The sequence below is a fragment of the Homarus americanus genome, unplaced genomic scaffold (genome assembly GCF_018991925.1).
Source record: "Homarus americanus isolate GMGI-L3 unplaced genomic scaffold, GMGI_Hamer_2.0 scaffold45562, whole genome shotgun sequence".
Classification (NCBI taxonomy): Eukaryota; Metazoa; Arthropoda; class Malacostraca; order Decapoda; family Nephropidae; genus Homarus; species Homarus americanus.
This window is the reverse complement of record NW_024744839.1, coordinates 12,685,404-12,710,710: the sequence shown is the minus strand read 5'-3', so window position 1 is coordinate 12,710,710 and position 25,307 is coordinate 12,685,404. Positions and strand designations below refer to the sequence as shown.

General features: G+C 44.6%; 1 protein-coding gene across 1 annotated transcript in view; it reads right to left on the bottom strand.

The window, feature by feature from the left end:
* Positions 1 to 25,307, bottom strand: part of LOC121878172 (B1-hordein-like) — a 54,407-nt gene that overhangs the window by 1,322 nt on the left and 27,778 nt on the right. Inside the window, exons 2-3 of the mRNA XM_042384209.1 lie at positions 24,361 to 24,521; positions 11,865 to 11,969 (exon numbers count right to left, since the gene is read on the bottom strand). Of these exons, the coding sequence (XP_042240143.1) occupies positions 11,865 to 11,969; positions 24,361 to 24,521 (266 nt within the window). The remainder of the gene's footprint in view (positions 1 to 11,864; positions 11,970 to 24,360; positions 24,522 to 25,307) is intronic.

Below are 25,307 nucleotides of genomic sequence, written 5' to 3'. Positions count from 1 at the left end.
GACCTAGTTGAGGTGTATAAGCATCTCAGGGGGCACTACTCAGTTGAGTGTCCTTACTTGGAGCTGGCGGACGCTCGCCTCACAAGGGGTCACAGCTCAAGATTGAAGAAGCCGCTAGTCCAGAAAACTGTGAGAGCAAACTTTTTCGGAGTGAGGGTTGTAAACTCTTGGAACAATATACCAGAGAGTGTTGTGACGGCACCGAGTGTGAGATCTTTCAAGACAAGACTTGACGAACACTGGAGCAGGTTAAGGTACATTCAGGAGCCGGTGCATGCCCAGTATTTGCCAACAGTGCGTGACAGAGACGTGACTGATCGCCCGGGCGGCTAGCGAGCCGATGTTTTGGTGAAGAGGATAAATGAAAAGGAAAAGTAATCAGAGACGTGACCGATCGCCCAAGCGGCTAACGAGCCGATCAGTGGCGAAGAGGATAAAAGTAAAAGTAAAATAAGTGACCGTCTTCATATCTGAGGATTGGCGATCACACTTCTCCACTCTAAACGTTTTCGGGCTGTTTTGACCAATCCTCTAAGGTTTTGTATCTCTTCGGGGATCCAGCTTTTAATTTAATTCATGCATCCCATTCTCTGCCTTCCCCTGTGAGGCTGGAGACATCACACAGTGTAACAGTAACAGTGACTCTGGAGGCATCACAGTGTAACAGTACTACTAATTCTACTTTTTCTGCTTTGCTGTCACTCGGAATCGAGTATGACGATCATCCATCTGTGTTACAATGATATTAATTGAGGATGTCACCTTCGTTGGTGTGGATGGCTACATCTATTGCTTGGGGGCAGCGTCTTTCCGACGTTGGCGCTTGTCTTTTTTTTCTGGCATTAGCCTACCCGGGCTAATAATAATAAAATTAATAAAAAATAATAAAATAAATACCAATTATATTAAAAGAAAATATTAATAATACTAATAAAAAATAATAATAAAGAGCCATAAAAAATCAAGAGTGAGAAATTTAATATGGACAAATGTAAAGTACTTAGTCTAGGAGATTTAAACGGAGAAACCAGATACCAGATGAACAACGATGTTATAGAGAAATCAGACTGTGAGGAAGATTTAGGAGTAATGATAATCTTAAACCTAGTAAACAATGCGTATTTGCTCGAAACAAGTCTAACAAAGTACTTGGGTTTATACAAAGTAGTGTTAGTTATCAAGACTAGCGAGGTCATCCTAAAAGTATATCTTGCACTTGTGAGACCTCATTTGGATTATGCAGTTCAGTTCTGCTCACCATACTCCAGAATGGATATAGAATCTCTAGAAAAAATTCAAAGGAGAATGACAAGACTAATCCCGGACAGGATCACACTGGTGAGTGAGGAGGCGAAATGGGAGGTTATTCGGCAGGCAAAAAACTTAGCAAGGAGTGTATTCATTCATCCACATTGCATGGTAATGCAGAGGGAACTGCACAAGAAGCTCCTGCAGGACTTGAAGCAGAAGAGGGAGGAGTCAAGGAGGAATGGGGATGGGTGTACATGGGTTATATTCAGGGGGAGGGTAGTGGAAGCAAGTGTGCCGACACAGGGCCAGGGGGCAGCAGCGAACCCTCCACCCGCTCTACCCCCCACCCGGGAAGTGGCACCAGCTCCGCCTACCAGACAAGACGAGGCGAGCGCCGTGTAAACAATGACATTTCTAACTACACCCTGCAAAATATAGTGTACATAGCAAATGCTGCAGCTTCTGACAATTTGGGGGGGGGGTTACTACTAAGAGCAGAGATGTTACCGAGAACAAATTCTGGCTTGAATGTCATGTACACTAGTACTGACAAGTTTCTCGATAAGAGAAAGGAGTTTGAAACACTATTGAAGGTACACCAACCAGATATTGTAGGAGTTGTAGAACTGTTGTACAAGAACAGGAGAATTGACCCAGAGGGTACAGGGAGAGGATGTTTTTGAACAGCCCAAGTGGTGTAAAATTAAATTAAAGGGAGGGGACTTACTTATCGTTGGATGTATCTACAGATCCCCAAACTGTGGCCCACTAAATCAAAGGAACTTAAGAGCCTCAATAGACAATGCGGCGATGCTCAACCCTAGCTACCTCCTTAACAGGAGGGACTTTAACTATAGCGACATCGACTGGAGAAACGAGTTCACCCCAAATGACTTGAATAACCCTGCTATTCTTTTTGTAGAAACTCTGAGAGATAATTTTCTGTTCTAACATGAGAGAGACCCGACACATTACAGAGGGGAACAAAACCCCAAGCCACTAGACGTCATCATAACCAACGAGTGGGGGTATGGTGTCCAAACTGGAACACCTTGCCCAGTTGGCACCAGTCACCATATAGTGTTGTCATTCAGATTTAACTGTTACCTAGTTCAAGATAAGTCCAGGCCAAGGTGCAAATATTACAAGGGAAATTACAACACGATGAGGGAAGAGATGAGGGGTATCAACTGGCCTGACTTATTAAGGTACAAGAACGCGGACACTACGTTGAATATCATAACTAGTAAAGTGACCCATTTTATCAATAAATATATACCCAAGACCCAGTGGCTCTAGGAATAAGAGGGGTTCCCTACACATGAACCATGCGGCGGTCGACAGAATTAAGAAGAAAACCCAGAAATTCAAGACGTGGGTTGGGTCAAACGATGAGCAGGACAGGAGGATGTATGCAAGAGCCAGAAATCAAGCAAAGGTAGAGTGTAGAAGGGCTGAAAAGGAATTCCAGAGGCTGGTTGCAAGCGAGGTCAAGTCAAACCCAAAGGCGTTTTACCGCTATGCAAAGTCGAAATTAAAAACGCGAGTAGGAGTATCAGACCTGAAGCTTGAAGATGGTAGTTACGCAGATTCTGACCAGGATAAAGCTGAGGCATTGAACAGCTTCTTTTCCTCGGTGTTCACAAAAGAGAATTTGATCAACCTTCCTGCGTTTGAGGACAGACGGTTCGACACAGCACTAACCCACATTGTGTTCACAGAAGAGGGTATTTTAGAAAAAACTGTCAAAGCTATAGGTCCATAAGAGTCCCGGCCCTGACATGGTGCATCCCAGAGTGCTAAGAAAGTTGCGCAACGAGCTTGCCGAGCCCCTGAAGATCCTGTTTCGTAAATGCCTGGATGAACAAAAGGTCCCCAGTGAATGGAAAGTGGCTTATGTGAGTCCTATCTTGAAGAAGGGCGATCGTCACTCCACGAACAACCATAGACCGGTGAGCCTGACCAGCATAATATGTAAAGTACTTGAGAGTATCATGAGAGATGCCGCGATGGAACATCTACTACGAAACAACCTTGTAAAAGATTGCCAACACGGTTTTATGCCAGGGCGCTCCTGCTTAACACAATTGCTCAAGGTACTGTATATTTGGACCCATATTCTGGAACGGGGTGGTAATATCGACTATATATACCTCGATTTTGCCAAGGCTTTCGACAGTGTACCCCACAAAAGGCTGAAAATCAAACTGGAAGGGTAAGGAATTCGGGGAAATGTCCTAGCGTGGTGATTAATGGCACGAAATCATCGTCCGTACAAGTCACAAGCGGGGTACCACAGGGTAGTGTATTGGGCCCGCTGGTTTTTGTTTGTTTCATAAATGACATGCCTGACGTTGTACAATCCTCCATACAAATGTTTTCCGATGACGCCAAGTTATTTCGGGAAATCAAGAACCATGCGGACTCTGAAGAGTTGCAGAAGGATCTCTGTGAACTCCAAGAATGTTCGAAGAAATGGCTGCTGAGATTCAATGTCACGAAGTGTAAGAGGATGAGTCTGGGGCGTACCAACGGTAAGGAGGCGTATCATATGTCCCAACGGGATGAAGAAACTGCACTATTTGAGACTGAATGTGAGAAGGACCTAGGTGTGTATGTTGACAATGAGCTGAACTTCTCGGGCCATTGCGAGAAGAAGGTAAACCAGGCAAATAAATTATTGGGTCATATAAGAAGGTCGTTGACATATCTAGACGGTCTGTCTCTCGTATCGATCTTTAAGAGTGAAATCCTTCCCCATCTGGAGTACTGTCACCCTGTCTGGTCCCCGAGATATGCTAGGGATTGTTAGTTGGTTGAAGATGTTGAAAGGAGGTCCACCAGACTGGTGCCTGCTGTTCGGCACCTCAGCTACCCTGAGAGATTGGAGTGCCTGAACTTGCCTAGCTTATACTTCAGTCGGGCAAGGGGCGGCCTAATTGAGGTGTATGAGCATCTCAAGGGGCACTGCTCAGTCCAGTGTCCCTACTTGGAGCTGGCGGACGCTCGTTCCACACGGGGTCACATCTCAAGATTGAAGAAGCCACAGGTCCAGAAAACTGTGAGGGCAAACTGTTTTGGAGTGAGAGTCGTGAACTCTTGGAACAATCTACCAGAAAGTGTTTTGTCGGCAGAGAGTGTGAGTTCTTTCAAGACCAGACTTGACCAGCACTGGAGCAGCTTCAGGTACATTCTGGAGCCGGTGCATGCCCAAGTACTTGTCAAGTGCGTAACAGAGACGTGACCGATCGCCCAAGCGGCTAACGAGCCGATCAGTGGTGATGAGGATAAAAGTAAAAGTTAGGAACCTTAAGTACAGAAACAAATTAAAGCATCTTAATCTGCACTCCTCGAAGGACGTAGAGTGAGGGGCGATATGCTTGAGGTGTATAAATGGAAGTCATGGCTAAACAAAGGTGATATATAACAATGGTACTCAAACTATCCAACCAGGAGCGACATTGGTTTGGAAATAGAGTAGTGGATGAGTGGAACATGCTACCAAACATCATTAACTCGAATAAGCTGGATAGCTTCAAACATAGGTTGGATGGATCTATGAGCGATAGGGATTGGGTGTAAACGAGACTGCCCAGTATGGACCAATATGTCCGAAGCAGTTTCCTCCATTCTTATGTTCTTATGTTGTGTTGTCAGAGTAAGAGAAACAATTGAGACCCTGCAATTGTGTGTAAATGAGGCAGAATGTCAGATGAGCAAACTGGGACTTGGTCACAATTTTTGTGGTGCCATATGGCAGCAGGGTCTACCATAGACAACACATTATGCTTCCAATATCTTCTCAGGCGGTATTACCTCCCTGTTTGGTAGCTGCTTAATACCTCGGTATGTAGTCGGGGGAACTCGAAAGTATTGACACCTTTTCGTGTGCTGTTCCTCCAAGCGTTACGGTGTGGAGTAATCGTCTCCCAGGTGAGGGGGTCGATTTAGCACTTTTTCAGGTTTGTCTTAAGACTATCCTTATGCCTTTTCAGTTGCCCGCCAGCGTTACGCTTACTGTTTGTTAGGTGACTATAAAGTAGCTGCTTTGGCAGTTTACTGTCGTCCATGCGGGTGACATAGCCACTAGGGTGTGTCATAGGAGGGAAGATCAGCTAAAACTAATGGCCCATCACTTTTTTGGTAGATTTTAGTGTATATAAACAGAAAATAATTTCAGTTTTAATATTTTGCAACCTTTTGCTAGGTAAATTTTAGCGTGAAATTTATCGAAAATCTAACGTACAGCTGCATTAGTGCATTACAATTAAATAGTGAACATTGCTTTCTGACTTCATTCTTTAACAACCCAACTTACAATATTTTTTTCTGTTTCAGATTCTGATGCATTTATAAGTTGATAATATTTGCGATGGCTGCTTGTGTCAGGACGAGGAACCAAAAATCCAGCCATCTCAGTCACTATCTTGGGTCTGGGAGAGAGCTCCTGAAGTCGGAGTTGCCTACATTGAGAGATGCTTTGAGATACGGTGTTTTAATCAGGCAAATCAGTGAAAAGAACCAAAGAACTTACACAAACAAAGACATTGCCAGTGATATGACCAAAGCTGTCTTGGCACAGTACACTCTGGCTAACGCTCAGTTCAAGCCTCCAGTCATAACACGTCAGAAGAAGATTAGTGAAAGACTGCTAGCCAGTTGGGAAAAGGCAAGAGATATCTCTCTTGGGAGAGGAAAACTTGCAGTTAAGGACAGCTTTGCCAAGCAACTGGACCAGTTATTTGACATAATTACTTGCAAGTGCCCAATTGTTCTCTGTCCTGAGTTTGGATGCGATCGTGACTGTAAATCCGAGGCCCACATCTCCTGTATTTGCAAGCGTGAACTGAAGATTCCTGTGATCGAACTGGCATTTGTCAAAGCACAGAGAGAGAAGACTGGCAGTATAGGGGCTCTCATGATTTCTAGCCAAGATATTCCGGAGTCCAAGAGACAGGAGGCTGCCACAGAGAGAGACAGAAGAGGAGAAGAGTTGCCGAGGAAAAGAGACTTGAGAAGGCCCAGGGTGAGGTAAAAAAGGCCGATGATTGGAGTCAAGCTGATTCAGAGTTTAATGACTTCCCCATGGCTGAGCCGAATGCTGACCAGGAGAATGGTGACTTTGTCCCTAACCCAGAAAATAATGATCCCAAACCTTCCAGGCATAAGATTCGAAATAGGAAAAATATCCCGAGCATAGCTCTGGCCAGCATGCGACACCACACTGGTCTCACAGAAACTGCAGAGATAGCAACAGCTGCCTGGATTGACGGTGGTTTGATAACACCTGATGATGTTCACCTGGTGATAGATCATAACAAAGTAAGGAGAGCTCAGGAGAAACTTGTCAGTAACCTAGAAGAGGAGTTTGATAAGGGGATAAGAGAAAATGGAATCAATTGTTTGTTCTTTGATGGGAGAAGGGATGACACTAAAGTGTTCATGAAAGTTGGAGATTCTGACAAGTTGTTCCCTGCCATGGTGAAGGAGGAACACTACTCCTGCTGCAGTGAACCAGGAGGGAAGTATTTGTGGCATTTCACTCCAGAGAAAGATGACATCAGGAAACCAGCTGAGATAGTGGCAGATAACATTGTGAACTGGCTCAGAGAGAGGAACGTAGACCAGACCCTGCAGGCCATTGGAGGGGACAGCACCAACACGAACACAGGGTGGCAAGGGGGGTCATACAGTGGATGGATTGTTTGTGACCTCCACACCAACGAGTTGCCACTCAGACATCTGATCCAGGAGCTGGATGGCAAGACTCTTTCAAACAACAGATGGTCTGGTCCTCTTGGCAAGATGCTGGACTCTGCCACTGAGTTAAAAATAAATCCGAGCTTTGAAAAAATCACAGTTGGCCCTCCACTCGTTGAGCTTGCACATACTGTCATTGACGACCTGAGTACTGACCAGTACTATGGTTACATGATTTGCAGTGCCATCAAAACTGGGGTCATGCCTGATAGACTTGCTTACCTGCAGATAGGTCCAGTCTCACATTATAGGTGGCTCACAACGGCTCTCAGGTTCTGCAGAATTTGGGTCGCTCATCTATAAACTGAAAGAGACAGCTTCACAACCTGGGGCTTGGTAATCCAATTCATCGTGGAGTGTCTACTTGCCAAATTGGTTCCAACACCAAGGTCAAGTCATCGTTCTCGAAGGTCCGAGGCATCATTCTCTTCCAGCTTGAGCTCCTGAGGTCAGCCAGAAGGTTGTTCAGGTGTGGAGCAGACTGTGAGGAGATCTTCCTGGTATGCTCATCCCGAGGCGGTTCTGCAGGTGTGCTCCTGCAATGAGGATGAGAGGAGAGAGAAAAGTGGCAGTCAAGATCTTGGATATGAGACTTATATGGGAGGATCTGGGCACTGATGACGAATCAGTTGGTGACATTCCTTCAGGGCAGGAAGACTCCTGAAGTCCATCTGGGTGCAGACCCTCACTAGGTCTGTGATCGGACATCCAGGCTGGCAGTGAGCCCCCGCTTACCTGCAGCCTCACCAATGTTCAAGTCAGAGCTTTCCTGGACAACCCCATGCATGTCCCTGCCTGGCCCTCGCACACCCAGAGTATAGAGCGTTGTGTACAGCAAGTGAGCGAGGCCAGCAGTCACGTGTACAGCCAGGAGAGGAGGGAAGGCTACATCCGAGCTCAGGTGGTCAGCAGGGAGGTGATGAGTAGAAACAGAAGCAAGAAAGACATGTTCTCTATGGTGTGCAGCAACACCGGGTCGTAGTAGTAAAACCGGTTTTTGTATTTGATGATTTTGTTTTCTAAAGGAATATTAAATTTAATAAATGTGTCAAGATCATTCGTTTCACTATTCTGGATCATTTTCATCCTAATAAATTACCTGATACATTTACTTTACTTTAAATAAGCTATTTAGTGGTGTTGGTAAAAGGGTGGGAATACTGAATTTTCATAAGATTTCAAGTTAAAATTTACCTAGCAAAAAATGAAAACTTTTCAAATCTGAAGATATCACATGATTCTGCACATAGAACTACATCATTAATACCATGGGCCGATTTTTCAAACTCAAAAAAAAAAAATTCGCCTCCGTGTGACACACCCTAATAGCCAGTCCACTGTAGTTGTTCATGAATAATGGTAACCTCGATGCTCCTACAGTTGGTGTTAACGAAAATACTGGTATTTGTTCTCTTGTCTTCCCAGCGAACTCGGTGACTGGAACGTAGACTGCGTTGGTGAAAGTTTTCAAGTGCCCTGAGGTGCCCCCCTGAATGTGACCATGTCTCGCTGTCATATAGGAAGGTAGAGAGGACCATTGCTCGATATACGTGAAACTTTGTATATAATTTCAGCTCCCTACAGTACGGAGTCTGCTAAAGGCTAGAGATGCACTTCTGATCCGATGTTGAATCTCTTCATCGGAATTAGGTTATTTAGCCCACAAGTCATTTCGCCCACACTATGGAGTCGGTTCGCCCACAAGTCATTTTACCTACAGCTAGAGTAGATTCGCCCACACCTATTTTGTTACCTGTTTTATTTAGGTTTAGTAATGTCTTAGTGTAAAGAAATTACTTCAATAAAGTTTTCGAAACTATGAAAATATCGTCTGTAGGTTTCGTAATTGTTAAAGTCCAGCGGATTTAGTCTGCAACATGATGACGGAACATACAAGTACCTGCGTAAATTGATGTCCCTTCCGTTTCTGCTCGAGGTACAAATAGTTCCAATGTTCGAACGTCTCCAGCGCCAAGCCATCACAGCCCCACCACAAACTATGGTAGATTATATATCAAGAACATGGATCCATAGCTCCATATGGCCATCATCCAGCTGGAGTATTTTCAACCGATCCCTGCGTACCAATAATGACATTGAAAGATGGCGCAACCGACTGAATAAACGTACTGCCGGAAGATGCCACCTTCAGTTTTATCTGCTTGTTAACCTTCTCCACAAAGAGGCCAGATTAACCTCTGTACATATGAGGCTGGTATCAGGAAATAAGCTCCGAAGGATCTAGCGAAGAAAGTATGGGGAGTTGCAGGCCAAAATATTCGCTCTTTGAGGAACGAGAGGTCAGCTTGTCAAATTCTGAGAGCTTATGCCCATCTCAATGGACCAGTCAGCAGCTGATATGTGACCAAATATCCCAAATCCTCTCTATGTTACTTCTATGATTGACATTTTAAAACTGTTTAGTTTGTGTATTTTATATAGGTTTTTTTATATTTGAAAGTCACCGAATAAACAACCTGAGACTTAATTTGTATATATTACATTGTTATCTAGTACATGGATAAACATAAATAGAAATTAACAAAGTGTGGGCGAACTGACTTCAGGTGTGGGCGAACCGACTCCTAAGTGTGACCCAATAAACTAAAAATGTGTGGGCGAATGGACTTGTGGGAGAATTGACACGTAAACCACTTCATCGATGTCCGAGGTGGTGGTCAGGTGGGTACCGAGTTACTGAAAGTGGGTAACATTAGAGGGTAGTAACGTTACGCTGAATGGATGGTGGAGGTGTGGCTGAACCAGGAGCAGGCTGGAAGAGAATCTAAGTCTTACGTACATTCACCTCAAGGCCAAAGTGTGCATACGCATCTGCGTAGGTGTTCAGGATATCCTGTAGGTCGCGTTCAGTGTGAGCAACGAGAGTAATGTCGTCTACATACTAAAGTTCAGTAATGGAAGCTGCCGACACCTTTGTTCCTGCCTGCAGTCGTCTTATGTTGAAAAGACCCTTCATCCTGTACTCGATGTCCACCCCACCGGCTAAATTGGCACTAGCACGAGTAGGAAGGCAGCCAAGAAAATGGAAAAGAGAGTTGGTGCCAGTGCACATCCATGTTTTACCTCCGTTTGAATGGGGAAGAAGTCAGACTGGGTGCCGTTGTGCAGGACTGCCGTTCAGGCCTTCGTGGAGTTGCCCCACAATGGCGATGAATTTTGGTGGGCAGCCAAAACGGCTGAGGGTCCACCAGAGGGCTTCCCTGTTGACTGAGTTGAAGGCATCAGGCACTATCCTCGACACCGGCTCCTACTACCACCTGAGATCCCTAGCCCGAGAATTGCTGTTCGACACCACAACCGCATCCAGCCCATACGTGCACGAACTGATCGCTATAAGAACAGCCCAGTCCCAACCATTGTAAATATTATCAATAACTTGTAATAAACTAGTGTATTCACTCCCAGTAAACACTACTCCTTGCACTGTCACTATGTGGAAATGAACTGTAGTTTGAGCTTTTCCCCATCTAGTTATTATATATCTTATTTGTATCACTTATGTTACTTGTATATTATTTGTAATTCGAAACCCATTCCCCAAATATGTAACTGTATATTTTCAGCCTTCTGGCTGCCAAGCTCTTTCAATAAACCGTTAATTATTATTATTATTATTATTATTATTATTATTATTATTATTATTATTATTAACAGTGAGACTAGAGGCGTCACACAGTGTAACAGTAACAGTGAGGCTGGAGGCGTCACACAGTGTAACAGTAACAGTGAGACTGGAGGCATCACACAGTGTAACAGTAACAGTGAGGCTGGAGGCATCACACAGTGTAACAGTAACAGTGAGGCTGGGGGTATCGCATAGTATAACAGTAACAGTGAGACTGGAGGCCTCACACAGTGTAACAGTAACAGTGAGGCTGGAGGCATCACACAGTGTAACAGTAACAGTGAGACTGGAGGCCTCACACAGTGTAACAGTAACAGTGAGGCTGGGGGTATCGCATAGTATAACAGTAACAGTGAGACTGGAGGCCTCACACAGTGTAACAGTAACAGTGAGGCTGGAGGCATCACACAGTGTGTAGTGAGGCTGGAGGCATCACACAGTGTGCTGGAGTGAGACTGGAGGCTCACGCAGTGTAACAGTAACAGTGAGGCTAGGGGTATCATAGTATAACAGTAACAGTGAGGCTGGAGGCATCACACAGTGTAACAGTAACAGTGAGACTGGAGGCATCACACAGTGTAACAGTAACAGTGAGGCTGCAGGCATCACACAGTGGAACAGTAACAATAACAGTGAGACTGGAGGCATCAGTCAGTGTAACAGTAACAGTGAGAGCGGAGGCATCACACAGTGTAACAGTAACAGTGAGGCTGGAGGCATCACACAGTGCAGCACAACAGTGAGACTGGAGGCATCAGACAGTGTAACAGTAACAGTGAGAGCGGAGGCATCACACAGTGTAACAGTAACAGTGAGGCTGGAGGCATCACACAGTGTAACAGTAACAGTGAGGCTGGAGGCATCACACAGTGGAACAGTAACAATAACAGTGAGACTGGAGGCATCAGACAGTGTAATAGTAACAGTGAGAGCGGAGGCATCACACAGTGTAACAGTAACAGTGAGGCTGGAGGCATCACACAGTGGAACAGTAACAATAACAGTGAGACTGGAGGCATCAGACAGTGTAACAGTAACAGTGAGAGCGGAGGCATCACACAGTGGAACAGTAACAATAACAGTGAGACTGGAGGCATCAGACAGTGTAACAGTAACAGTGAGAGCGGAGGCATCACACAGTGTAACAGTAACAGTGAGAGCGGAGGCATCACACAGAGTAACAAGAGGTAAGATATGGTGGACTTACCCTCTCCTCCACCACCACTGTCTCCCTCACGACCACCGGCCTCTGCTGTACCACTACTCGAGGCGGTGGTGGCTGCCTCTCCTTGATGACCACCTCAACGTTTGGCTGAGAAAATGTGTTTTGGTTATGATATAACCACATTATGAGGGTGATGGTGAATGGCATAGAAATATAGATTGTATGTATAAGGATCCTCGTCAACATTATCTTATATATGAGAAAGGGGTAAATCGCTCCATAGATATCACCATGCTCGGAAAAACTCGGTTATAATACCGTACTGTACTCAGGGGCGTACCCAGGATTTCATCAAGGGAGGGGGGGGGGGCGAATTAACTACGAACTTAGATTGGTAATATTATGTTGGAATCCAGGAATGTGATTGCAAATTTGCTAGCACAGTCACTAACTTGTAGGCCTATTTTACTTATTATCGTTATACAATGATTCGTGCTAGGCACGAATACATACTTCACAAACTAACTTATTAACACTTTGTAAAACAATATCCTTCTTTACTTGATAATCACAGATAAGCGTGCATATCGGTTAGCCTTTTTTATTACCTAATCACAAGGAGGTACTAAAAAGAAAGTATGAATGAAGTAAAATCTTAAAAGAACACAAAAATTATTATCAAATACAGCATGTACAAATTGAAAAAAAAAGCTACTTAGCATTTTCAAACTCTTTCATAGTAAGCACAGTACATATACACAGAAATCCCCCTGTGATATATCAAATTCAATTTACCTCATTAGGACTCGAAACTGGTACACTGAGAATAGGTATCCCAGCTGTTACCACTGCACTACGACCCTTAAAACCTTGTTTGTAAGGTTTTAGGGGTCGTAATGCAGTAGATTTCTTTCGAGCAAAATTATCAAGAATCAAAGGGGCGTCATCTAGACTGAGTTTATTTTTGTTTGTAGCCATTAGGGCCAAACTTGACAATCTATCTTCATTTATGGTGTTACGCAGCCAGGTTTTTAGTCTCCGTAGAAGCGAGAATGATATTTCAGGGCTTGCAGTTGTAACTGGTTGGACAGCAATAACCTACAGCAATCTGTTTGTGACAGGAAAGCTGTTGCTGTCACATTTTACTAGGGCTGAGATAGCATATGTGGGCCTAGGATTGTGAGGTGCTAATTTCCACATTTCTGCCGAAACATCCCATTCTCCTAGAGCTTGCTGAAGTGTAGCGTGAGGTAAGCTTTTACTCCAAAACGTATCCGCCTTTTCAACATCGCCGTATTGGTACTTTGGTGAATTTCCATCTCTGTACTTAGGTATAAGAAATCCAAGTTCCATAGCCTGTTGTGTGTGTTTAGTAAATCTATCTGCCAAATTTTGCAGTGTGTCATATAGAAATGGGATGAATATTGTGGCCCTAAAGAATGACTCAGCATCTTCTATATCTACATTAGATCTGTGAATTTGCCTCGTGCAACTGCGTCTGGGTATACAGGTAGTGTCACATCACTTTGCTGACTGCTCCAAAACACCATGGAACACTGCATCTGCATTTTCCCGGCAGCTGCGAAGTGCTTGCATTACTGACTGGATTAGGTCAACATTGTTGATAATGCACTGCACAGCACTTTGTTATTCAGCAATCTTTACTGATATAGTTACGGTATACAAGCCCCACGGCTACATATTTACGAAGGATAGGTAGCCTAATAGCAACTGGAAATACTATTAGTCACTAGTGGCTGAACAAACAATGCATATTACAGACAGTTCAATTATTGTAGGCAATACAGTATATAAGATTATAGCATGTCATAAACATTCTCTATATCACTTTTCACTATATTCATGATTCATCTAACACGCCTAAAAAAAAACATGGATGCGTAAACACCTTTCAATCATTTATGATACTTTTTATATCACAATTTATAAAATCACTGCAGTCGTCATTGATGAGTACTGTATAAACACACTATATACCACATTTCGCCTGTAAGTCATATGAAACGATAAATATAGGCATGCAGGGTGATGCAGCAAAGATATTACCTGTATGTAGCACTACACGCTACTGACCAATGCCCTGAGGCAGTTTAAACACAATTGAGATATGCGCCAGGCCGCCGGTGGCACGACGGACATTCGTTGAGCTAAAAACAAACAAACTAATTTTTCCTTGGAAGGAACTAAATGGGTGAATTTGGCCAATGTTTCTGATATTTTGATTTATAACTTAAGTATTTTTTGAGAAAGTTTAATGAAAAAAAGCTCAAGGGGGGGGGGGGGCGATAGCCCTCCCCTTCTTCGGTACACCCCTGATTCTGTACCCTACAACAACTAGATTTAACGGCGAGTGATCGAGAGATGCTGCTGTTGTTATATGTTATTACTGCGCTTCAACAATTTTGTATTTAAGCGCATAACAAGGTTACAGTAGTAATTCTGGTATTCCAACAACATTTAAACAAATTATGAGAGATAAAATTCTCTAGAGTGAGAAAGGTGTACATTTTTTTTTTACTTTTATCCTCTTCGACACTGATCGGCTCGTTAGCCGCTTGGGCGATCGGTCACGTCTCTGATTACTTTCCTTTTCAATTATCCTCTTCACCAAAAGATCGGCTCGCTAGCCGCCCGGGCGATCGGTCACGTCTCTGTCACGCACTGTGGCAAATACTGGGCATGCACCGGCTCCTGAATGTACCTGAACCCGCTCCAGTGTTGGTCAAGTCTTGTCTTGAAAGAGTTCGCACTCGGTGCCGTCACAACACTCTCTGGTAGATTGTTCCAAGAGTTTACAACCCTCACTCCGAAAAAGTTTGTCCTCACAGTTTTCTGGACTTGCGGCTTCTTGAATCTCGAGCTGTGACCCCTTGTGGGGCGAGCGTCCGCCAGCTCCAAGTAAGGACACTCGACTGAGTAGTGGCCCCTGAGATGCTTATACACCTCAACTAGGTCACCCCTTGCCCGACGGTAATATAAGCTAGGCAAGTTCAGGCGCTCCAATCTCTCAGGATAGCTGAGGTGCCGAAGTGCAGGCACCAGTCTGGTGGCCCTCCTTTGAAAATTTTCAACCAACTGACAGTCCCTAGCATATCTCGGGGACCAGACGGGGTCACAGTACTCCAGATGGGGAAGCACTTCACTCTTGAAGATCGTTACGAGGGACGGACCGTCTAGATATCTGAACGACCTTCTTATAAGACCCAGTAATTTATTTGCCTGGTTTACCTTCTTCTCGCAATGGCCCAAGAACTTCAGCTCATTGTCAACATACACACCTAGGTCCTTCTCACATTCAATCTCAACTAGTATAGTGTCTTCATCCCGTTGGGACATATGATACGCCTCCTTACCGTTGGTACGCCCCAGGTGCATCTTCTTACACTTCGTGACATTGAATCTCAGCAGCCATTCCTTCGACCATTCCTGGAGCCCACAGAGGTCCTTCTGCAGCTCTTCACAGTCAGCTTGGTTCTTAATTTCAAGAAATAACTTAGCGTCATCGGCAAACATTTGTATGGAAGAGTGTACAACGTCAGGCATATCATTTATGAAACAAACAAACAACAGCGGGCCCAATACATTGCCCTGTGGTACCCCACTTGTGACAGGTACGGATGACGATTTCGTGCCATTAATCACCACACACTGCTTGCGGCCATGTAGAAAGTCTTCTATCCATGCAAGGACATTTCCCCGAATTCTGTACCCTTCCAGTTTGATTTTCAGCCTTTCATGGGGTACACTCTCGAAAGCCATGGCAAAATCTAGGTAAATATTGTCGATATTACCACCCCGTTCCAGAATATGGGTCCAAATATCCAATACCTTGAGCAATTGTGTTAAGCAGGAGCGCCCCGGCATAAAACCGTGTTGGTAATCCTTTACAAGATTGTTTCGTATTAGATGTTCCATTGCGGCATCTCTGATAATACTCTCAAGTACCTTACATATTATGCTGGTCAGGCTCACTGGTCTATAGTTGTTCGTGGAGTGACAATCGCCCTTCTTGAAGAGAGAACTCACATAAGGCACTTTCCATTCACTGGGGACCATTTGTTCATCCAGGCATTTACAAAACAGGATCTTCAGGGGCTCTGCAAGCTCGTTGCACAACTCTCTTAGCACTCTAGGATGCACCATAATCAGGGCCGGGACTCTTATGGACTTTTAGCTTTGACAGTTTATTTCTATTACCCTCTTCTGTGAACACAATGTGGGTCAGTACTGTGTCGAACCGTCTGTCCTCAAACGCAGGAAAGTTAGTTGCATCCTCTCTTGTGAACACCGAGGAAAAGAAGCTGTTCAATGCCTCAGCTTTATCCTGGTCAGAATCTGCGTAACTACCATCCACAAGCCTCAGGTCTGATGCTCCTACTCGCGTTTTCAATTTCGACTTTGCATAGCGGTAAAACGCCTTTGGGTTTGACTTGACCTCGCTTGCAACCAGCCTCTGGAACTCGTTTTCAGCCCTCCTACACTCTATCTTTGCTTGGTTTCTGGCTCTTGCATACATCCTCCTGTCTTGCTCATCGTTTGACCCAACCCACGTCTTGAATTTCTGGGTTTTCTTCTTAATTTTGTCGACCGCCGCATGGTTCATGTGTAGGAATCCCCTCGTATTCCCAGAAGCACTGGGTTTGGTCTTAGGTATGTATTTATCGATCAAATGGGTCACTTTACTAGTTATGATATTTAGCGTAGTGTCCGCGTTCTTGTACCTTAATGAATCAGGCCAGTTGATACCACTCATTTCTTCCCCCATCCCGTTGTAATTCCCTTGTAATATGTGCACCTTGGCCCTTATGGCTTGCAATCGCCTCATTCACCTTGACTATGCAGCCAGGGCAATACCAGCAGCAGCCATCATGCTTTACGGCACTTAGTAACTTCCTAAACGTTGCATTAGTCAGGCCTGTATCCTCCATATCCGACGTCTCCCTGCAGTAATCACATAACAAACTCATGGTTGTTGTTGTGGGTGTGGGGTGGGGCAGGGGTGCAGACTGTGTATAGATCTACATCTATTTAAAAAAAAGTAAAGAGAGAAAAAGAACAGTACTTAGCTACTCTCTGTTGCCTATAGAGTTGTCGTCTGCGACTGCGTACACTGTATCTCCCTGTGAATGGTGTATTGTAGGCACAGTTTCAATCCTTGAGAAAGCACACGAACAAAATAAAATTTAAGATCTCTGTGGCACCTATAACTCGACTTGGTTTCAGCTGGCACGGTGCCTTTCCAGCTTGCTTGCTAGTTAGCGCTCACTTTAAGTTATTTACAACTTCCGCGGTCACTGTGAGTGGTGTATTATAGACAAAGTTTCAGTCCTTGAGAAAGCACACAAACAAAATAAAATTTAAAGTCTCTGTGGCACCTATGGCACGAATAGGTTGGCAGTTGTCCTTACCAGCTCGATTGCCAATATGTATTCACTTTAAGTTATTTACAGCCTCTTCTGCGGACACTGATGACACTATGAACTGACTTACCTAAAAATCACAGTACTACACTCCCTGGTTAGCCTTCATCACAGCCGTGACCACAACTTCTTAACAAAAAAAAATTAATAAAAGCTTTGTCATATGGCAGCGAGTTTGTGGTTGTAGGCTGTTGGCCTCCTGACCTGCTTGGCTGTACCTCCAACTCGGTGGAAATTGAGTTTTCAAAAATATAATCGCGTCTAGCATTAAAAATCCTACATCGATTTACACTTTCAAACCACTAAGACGATCTTGATGATCTTATGTAATCACTGTCCAATTTCTGCCGCTCAACATCGAAGGCCTGAATGCCGAACACGCTTTGTTACAGAGACGCAACACGACCCGACCCGACCCCAACTATACTATCATGTAGATGTAGGGCCATGTATCGGGTGCGGCGACTGAGGGCATACACTACAGGCCTTCTGACCTAAATGTCACTGGTTCGTGATTTTGCCTGGGTGCCGGCCTATAAGTGAGGCGCCTTTAGTCGATCTAGCTGAGAACAGGTATGTACTACAGTCAGCCAAAGATGCACCGACCCCACCCTGGGTCTCGTGCAGTGTTAGTGTAGCGGGCGGGTCGTGTTGCGTCTCTGTAACAAAGCGTGTTCGGCATTCGGGCCTTCGATGTAGAGCGGCAGAAATTGGACAGTGATTACATAAGTTCGTCAAGATCGTCTTAGTGAGGTGAAAGTGTAAATCGATGTAGGACTTTTCATGCTAGACACGATTATATTTTTGAAAACTCAATTTCCACCGAGTTGGAGGTACAGCCAGGGTCACAGGCCTATAACCACACAATCACTGCCACATGACAAAGCTTTTATTTTATTTTATTTTTTAGGGTGTTGTGGTCACGGCTGTGATAAAGGCCAACCAGGGAGTGTAGTACTGTGCCTTCAGTTAAATCAGTTCATAGTTGTCATCAGTGAATGCAGAAGAGACTATAAATAACTTAAAGTGAATACATATTGGCAATCAAGCTGGTAAGGACAACTGCCAGCCTATTCGTGTCATAGGTGCCACAGAGACTTTAAATTTTATTTTGTTTGTGTGCTTACTCAAGGACTGAATCTGTGCCTACAATACACCACTCACAGGGAGATACAGTGTACGCAGTCGCAGACGACAACTCTATAGGCAACAGAGAGTAGCTAAGTACTTTTTCTCTCTTTATTTTTTTGAAATAGGTGTAGATTTATACACAGTCTGCACCCCCCCCCCCCACAACAACAACAACCATGAGTTTGATATGTGATTACTGCAGGGAGACGTCGGATATGGAGGATACAGGCCTAACTAATGCAACGTTTAGGAAGTTACTAACTGCCGTAAAGCATGATGGCTGTTGCTGGTATTGCTCTGGCTGCATAGTCAAGGTGAATGAAGCGATTGCAATCCATAAGGGAACGAGTTCTCTAGGGACGAAAATAGATGAAGCAGGAGCCCTGCTGGTTGACAAACTGGAGCAAGTTGGAAAAGAGATCCTTGCTAAGACTGAGGAAGTAGCTAATAGAATGGAGGTGGTTGCTAAGAGGAGTTATGCTGACGTATTAGGAGGGCCACGGGGGGGGGCGGAGAGTAATGCAGAATCAGTACAGGTTCTACAGCAGATTGGGACTTTGAAAAAGTGTGTCGAAGAAATGAAAATTAACGGACCTACTGTTAGGGGAGAGGAGGAACACCAGGAACGGCTCCAGCGCAGGAACAATGTAATAGTTTTTGGAGTCACCAGAGAGCCAGGCGGAGGGAACTGTGAGTAAGGAAACACACGACAAGGTGCTGTTTCAAAATATTTGCACAGAGGTTCTGAAGATTCCAGCAACCCCTCAGGATGTGAGGAGGCTGGGACAAAAGCAGGGGGCTAAGCCTCGCCCCCTCAGGATCACACTAGGGAGTGAGGAGGAGAAATGGCAAGTTATTCGGCAGGCAAAAAACTTAGCAAGGAGCGAGGCATTTCGGGATGTATTTATTCACCCAGACCGCACGGTAATGCAGAGGGAACAGCACAAGAAGCTCCTGCAGGACTTGAAGCAGAAGAGGGAGGAGTCGAGGAGGAACGGGGACAGGTGTACATGGGTTATACTCAGGGGGAGGGTAGTGGAAACAAGTGTGCCGACACAGGGCCAGGGGGCAGCAGTGCACCCTCCACCCACTCAACCCCCCACCCGGGAGGCGGCACCAGCTCAGCCTACCGGACAGGAGGGAACGAGCGCCGTGTAAACAATGACATTTCTAACCACACCCTGCAAAATACAGTGTACTTAGCAAATGCTGCGGCTTCTCAGAATGTGGGTGGAGCAGGGTATATTACTAAGAGCAGAGACGTTACCGAGAACAAATTCTGGTTTGAATGTCATGTACACTAATACTGACACGTTCCTTGATAAGAGAGAGGAGTTTGAAACACTACTAAGAGTACACCAACCAGATATTGTAGGAGTTGTAGAACTGTTGTACAAGAACAGGAGAATCGACCCAGAGGAATGTGAGTTCAGTATTGCTGGATATGACTCATTTACGAACCTAACTCAAGAATCCTGCAGGAGGGGTGTGGTTATCTACGCTAGGCAAGACCTTAGAGCCAGCCAGGCGAGGGTACAGGGAGAGGATGTTTTTGAAGAGTCCAAGTGGTGTAAAATTAAATTAAAGGGAGGGGACTTACTTATCGTCAGGTGTATCTACAGATCCCCAAACTGTGGCCCACTAAATCATAGGAACTTAAGAACCTTAATAAACAATGCGGCGATGCTCAACCCCAGCCACCTCCTTATCATGGGGGACTTTAACTATGGCGACATTGACTGGAGAAACGAGTCTACCCCGAATGACTTGAATAATCCTGCTACTCTTTTTGTAGAAACTCTGAGAGATAATTTTCTGTTCCAACATGTGAGAGACCCGACACATTACAGAGGGGAGCAAACACCCAAGCCACTTGACCTCATCATAACAAACGAGGAGGGTATGGTGGCCAAACTGGAACACCTTGCCCCAGTTGGCACCAGTCACCATACAGTGTTGTCATTCAGATTTAACTGTTACCTAGTTCAAGATAAGGCCAGGCCAAGGTGCAAATATTACAAGGGAAATTACAATGGGATGAGGGAAGAGATGAGGGGTATCAACTGGCCTGACTTATTAAGGTACAAGAACGCAGACACTACGCTGAATATCATAACTAGTAAAATGACCCATTTGATCGATAAATATATACCCAAGACCAAACCCAGTGCTTCTAGGAATACGAGGGGATCCCTACACATGAACCATGCGGCGGTCGACAAAATTAAGAAGAAAACCCAGAAATTCAAGACGTGGGTTGGGTCAAACGATGAGCAAGACAGGAGGATGTATGCAAGAGCCAGAAACCAAGCAAAGATAGAGTGTAGGAGGGCTGAAAAGGAGTTCCAGAGGCTGGTTGCACGCGAGGTCAAGTCAAACCCAAAGGCGTTTTACCGCTATGCAAAGTCGAAATTGAAAACGCGAGTAGGAGTATCAGACCTGAGGCTTGAGGATGGTAGTTACGCAGATTCTGTCCAGGATAAAGCTGAGGCATTGAACAGCTTCTTTTCCTCAGTGTTCACAAGAGAGGATGCAACTAACCTTCCTGCGTTTGAGGACAGACGGTTCGACACAGCAATGACCCACATTGTGTTCACAGAAGAGGGTATTAGAAATAAACTGTCCAGGCTAAAGGTCCACAAGAGTCCCGGACCTGACATGGTGCATCCTAGAGTGCTAAGAGAGCTGTGCAACGAGCTTGCAGAGCCCCTGAAGATTCTGTTTTGTAAATGCCTGGATGAACAAATGGTCCCCAGTGAATGGAAAGTGGCTTATGTGAGTCCTATCTTCAAGAAGGGCGATAGTCACTCCACGAACAACTATAGACCGGTGAGCCTGACCAGCATAATTTGTAAAGTACTTGAGAGTATTATCAGAGATGCCGCGATGGAACATCTACTACGAAACAACCTTGTAAAAGATTGCCAGCACGGTTTTATGCCGGGGCGCTCTTGCTTAACACAATTGCTCAAGGTATTGGATATTTGGACCCATATTCTAGAACGGGGTGGTAATATCGACAATATTTACCTAGATTTTGCCATGGCTTTCGACAGTGTACCCCATGAAAGGCTGAAAATCAAACTGGAAGGGTACGGAATTCGGGGAAATGTCCTAGCGTGGATAGAAGACTTTCTACATGACCGCAAGCAGTGTGTGGTGATTAATGGCACGAAATCGTCATCTGTACCTGTAACAAGTGGGGTACCGCAGGGTAGTGTATTGGGCCCGCTGTTGTTTGTTTGTTTCATAAATGACATGCCTGACGTTGTACACTCCTCCATACAAATGTTTGCCGATGATGGCAAGTTATTTCGGGAAATTAAGAACCAAGCGGACTGTGAAGAGCTGCAGAAGGACCTCTGTGGGCTCCAGGAATGGTCGAAGAAATGGCTGCTGAGATTCAATGTCACGAAGTGTAAGAGGATGCACCTGGGGCGTACCAACGGTAAGGAGGCGTATCATATGTCCCAACGGGATGAAGAAAATGCACTAGTTGAGACTGTGTGAGAAGGACCTAGGTGTGTATGTTGACAATGAGCTGAAGTTCTCGGGCCATTGTGAGAAGAAGGTAAATCAGGCAAATAAATTATTGGGTCTTATTAGAAGGTCGTTCAGATATCTAGACGGTCCGTCCCTCGTGACGATCTTCAGGAGTGAAGTGCTTCCCCATCTGGAGTACTGTCACCCCATCTGGTCCCCGAGATATGCTAGGGACTGTCAGTTGGTTGAAAATGTTCAAAGGAGGGCCACCAAACTGGTGCCTGCACTTCGGCACCTCAGCTACCCTGAGAGATTGGAGCACCTGAACTTGCCTAGCTTATACTACAGACGGGCAAGGGGGGACCTAGTTGAGGTGTATAAGCATCTCAGGGGGCACTACTCAGTTGAGTGTCCTTACTTGGAGCTGGCGGACGCTCGCCCCACAAGGGGTCACAGCTCAAGATTGAAGAAGCCGCAAGTCCAGAAAACCGTGAGGGCAAACTTTTTCGGAGTGAGGGTTGTAAACTCTTGGAACAATCTACCAGAGAGTGTTGTAACGGCACCGAGTGTGAGCTCTTTCAAGAGAAGACTTGGCCAACACTGGAGCGGGTTCAGGTACATTCAGGAGCCGGTGCATGCCCAGTATTTGCCAACAGTGCGTGACAGACGTGACCGATCGCCCGGGCGGCTAGCGGGCCGATCTTTTGGTGAAGAATATAAATGAAAAGAGACGTGACCGATCGCCCAAGCGGCTAACAAGCCGATCAGTGGCGAAGAGGATAAAAGTAAAAGTAAAATACTTGGTAAAGGAAGGCTGTATGTAAAGGTGATTATGATTGGTCGATTGTTTTCGGCTGTATCACTGTCAGGATAATTATTAAATAATAAATAAACTATTCATTGTTATTTAAGGTCATGAGACGTTTCCAAATTTTCGTATATTTGCTTAAATAATAAAGAAAATTATATTAATGAATTGGCAACTCAACTACAACTACAGCTGCCACAAGATTCTCACATCAAATTTTATTCATTATTTAAACAAACATACGAACATTTGGAAACTTCTCATGACCTTAAGTAACAATGAATAGCTTATTATTATAAAAAATGTTACCTATGGTTTGTTTAATATTTATCCTGACAGTGATACAACCCAAAGCAATCACCTTTACATACAGCCTTCCTTTACCAAGTATTGCCAGGTAAAATTGCGAGCACGAGACCTAGGGTGGGGTCGGTGCATCTTTGGCTGACTGTACATGGGCAGGCAAGTGGAACTCTGACGCTATTTATGGCGGTAGTTTTCTGTAGGTAGTTCATTACATAACACCTACATCCCAGAAAACCGATATCTTGACCTTTCCACTGTAATGGAACTGCCTTGAAATTCTAGTGAGTTGAAGACACTTGAATTGGTGTATCCACGACTTGAATAGTTTGGTTGACTCAGGATCAAAATGCGAGGCCAAATTTTACTTTAGGTGACAATATAACCCACGAAAATGTTTGGTAGATTGTGAAATTTATAGAAAATTTTGTGTGAAGTCTGCAGCCTGGTGCTCCTTTCTTGAGTTACATACCGGGTAGCGTCTACAGTATCCGACACCTTTCACTGGCTGGAATAATTGCGTCGCGGGTTACAACTCATTATCTGACAGTGACGCGTCTGTCTGTTATCACTGTCACGAACACCATTAATCAGCTGTGTATCGTTAACAGTTAAGTTCAGCAGCAGTGGGCAAGACAGCCTCTCTTCATCAGGTGATGGATCATCCTACCCGCACCCTTCTACACTGTCACTTCTCCTAAAATAACGACTAAAACAGAATGAAACGTACTGTATATTAAAACAGTGAAAATTCTCACCAATAGGCCAGACACTGATGGTACAAAACACCCACAGTATTGTTACCGATTGTCACAGTTATCACCTGCTTGCTAGTCAAGTAATAATATTTATAATAATTAACTTTATATTGAGTACAGATAACCCAATATTCATCGGTGGTGTTGGGCGGGTGAAGTAGTCCTGCTGGGTGATTATGGACGGGTGAAGTAGTTCTGCTGGGTGATTATGGACGGGTGAAGTAGTCCAGCTGGGTGATTATGGACGGGTGAAGTAGTCCTGCTGGGTGATTATGGACGGGTGAAGTAGTCCAGCTGGGTGATTATGGACGGGTGAAGTAGTCCTGCTGGGTGATTAAGACCGGGTGAAGTAGTCCTGCTGGGTGATTATGGACGGGTGAAGTAGTCCTGCTGGGTGATTATGGACGGGTGAAGTAGTCCTACTGGGTGATTATGGGCGGGTGAAGTAATCCTGCTGGGTGATAATGGACGGGTGAAGTAGTCCTGCTGGGTGATAATGGACGGGTGAAGTAGTCCTGCTGGGTGATTATGGGCGGGTGAAGTAATCCTGCTGGGTTTAGTTATTCAATATCTTTAAATCTTAATCAACAAGGAAAAATCTAGCTGGAACTTACCCTTTGTTGAGGAATGTATTGTTGCTGTGGTTGCTGGATGTATGGTTGTTGAGGGTATGGTTGTTGAGGATATGGCTGTTGAGGGTATGGTTGCTGGGGGTATGGTTGCTGGGGGTTTGGCTGTTGTGGGTATGGTTGTTGAGGGTACTGTTCAGGGTAACCTGTCAGGAAGATAGAGTTTAAACATTATATGCTCAAGCTTCGTGCACGACGACAAGCTCACATAATGATAGAAAATTTAACTTGGCGTGTCTCTTTCATGTCTTTTGTGGGTCATTAAACAATGTCTCATGCCCTTTGTGCGTGTCTCATGCCCATTGTGTGTCTCCTGCCCTTTGTGTGTCTCCTGCCCTTTATGCGTCTCACATAATTGCATCAATACACTTTTAACTATACCTTGATAAAATCACACGGGAAAAGGGAAACAACGGAGCACCTTAGCTTTCGTCTTTATTCAAAACATCTTCAGATGGTGATGAAAGCTGCATTTGATATTGCTAATAGGCAACTTATTTTGTACGAATTAGCCAAAATGGATATAACCAGACAGCTCCAGCAATATCACAAACAGCTATGCTGATGATATTCTTGTACAGTCAGGATCAAAAGTCTTGAACACTTAGTAATATCTGGCATCTACTTCTGAGTTATACATATATGATAGGGATATACTAATAACACTACTTGTCTTCACATATTATGATTGAACCACAAAATGGGATAAAACTCTCCTTAATACCTAATTTTTGCTTATTTTTATCCTCTTCCCACTGATCGGCTCGTTAGCCGCTTGGGCAATCGGTCACGTCTCTGATTACTTTTCCTTTTCTTTTATCCTCTTCACCAAATGATCGGCTTGTTAGCCGCTTGGGTGATCGGTCACGTCTCTGTTACGCACTGTTGGCAAGTACTGGGCATGCACCGGCTCCTGAATGTACAGTCTCGTT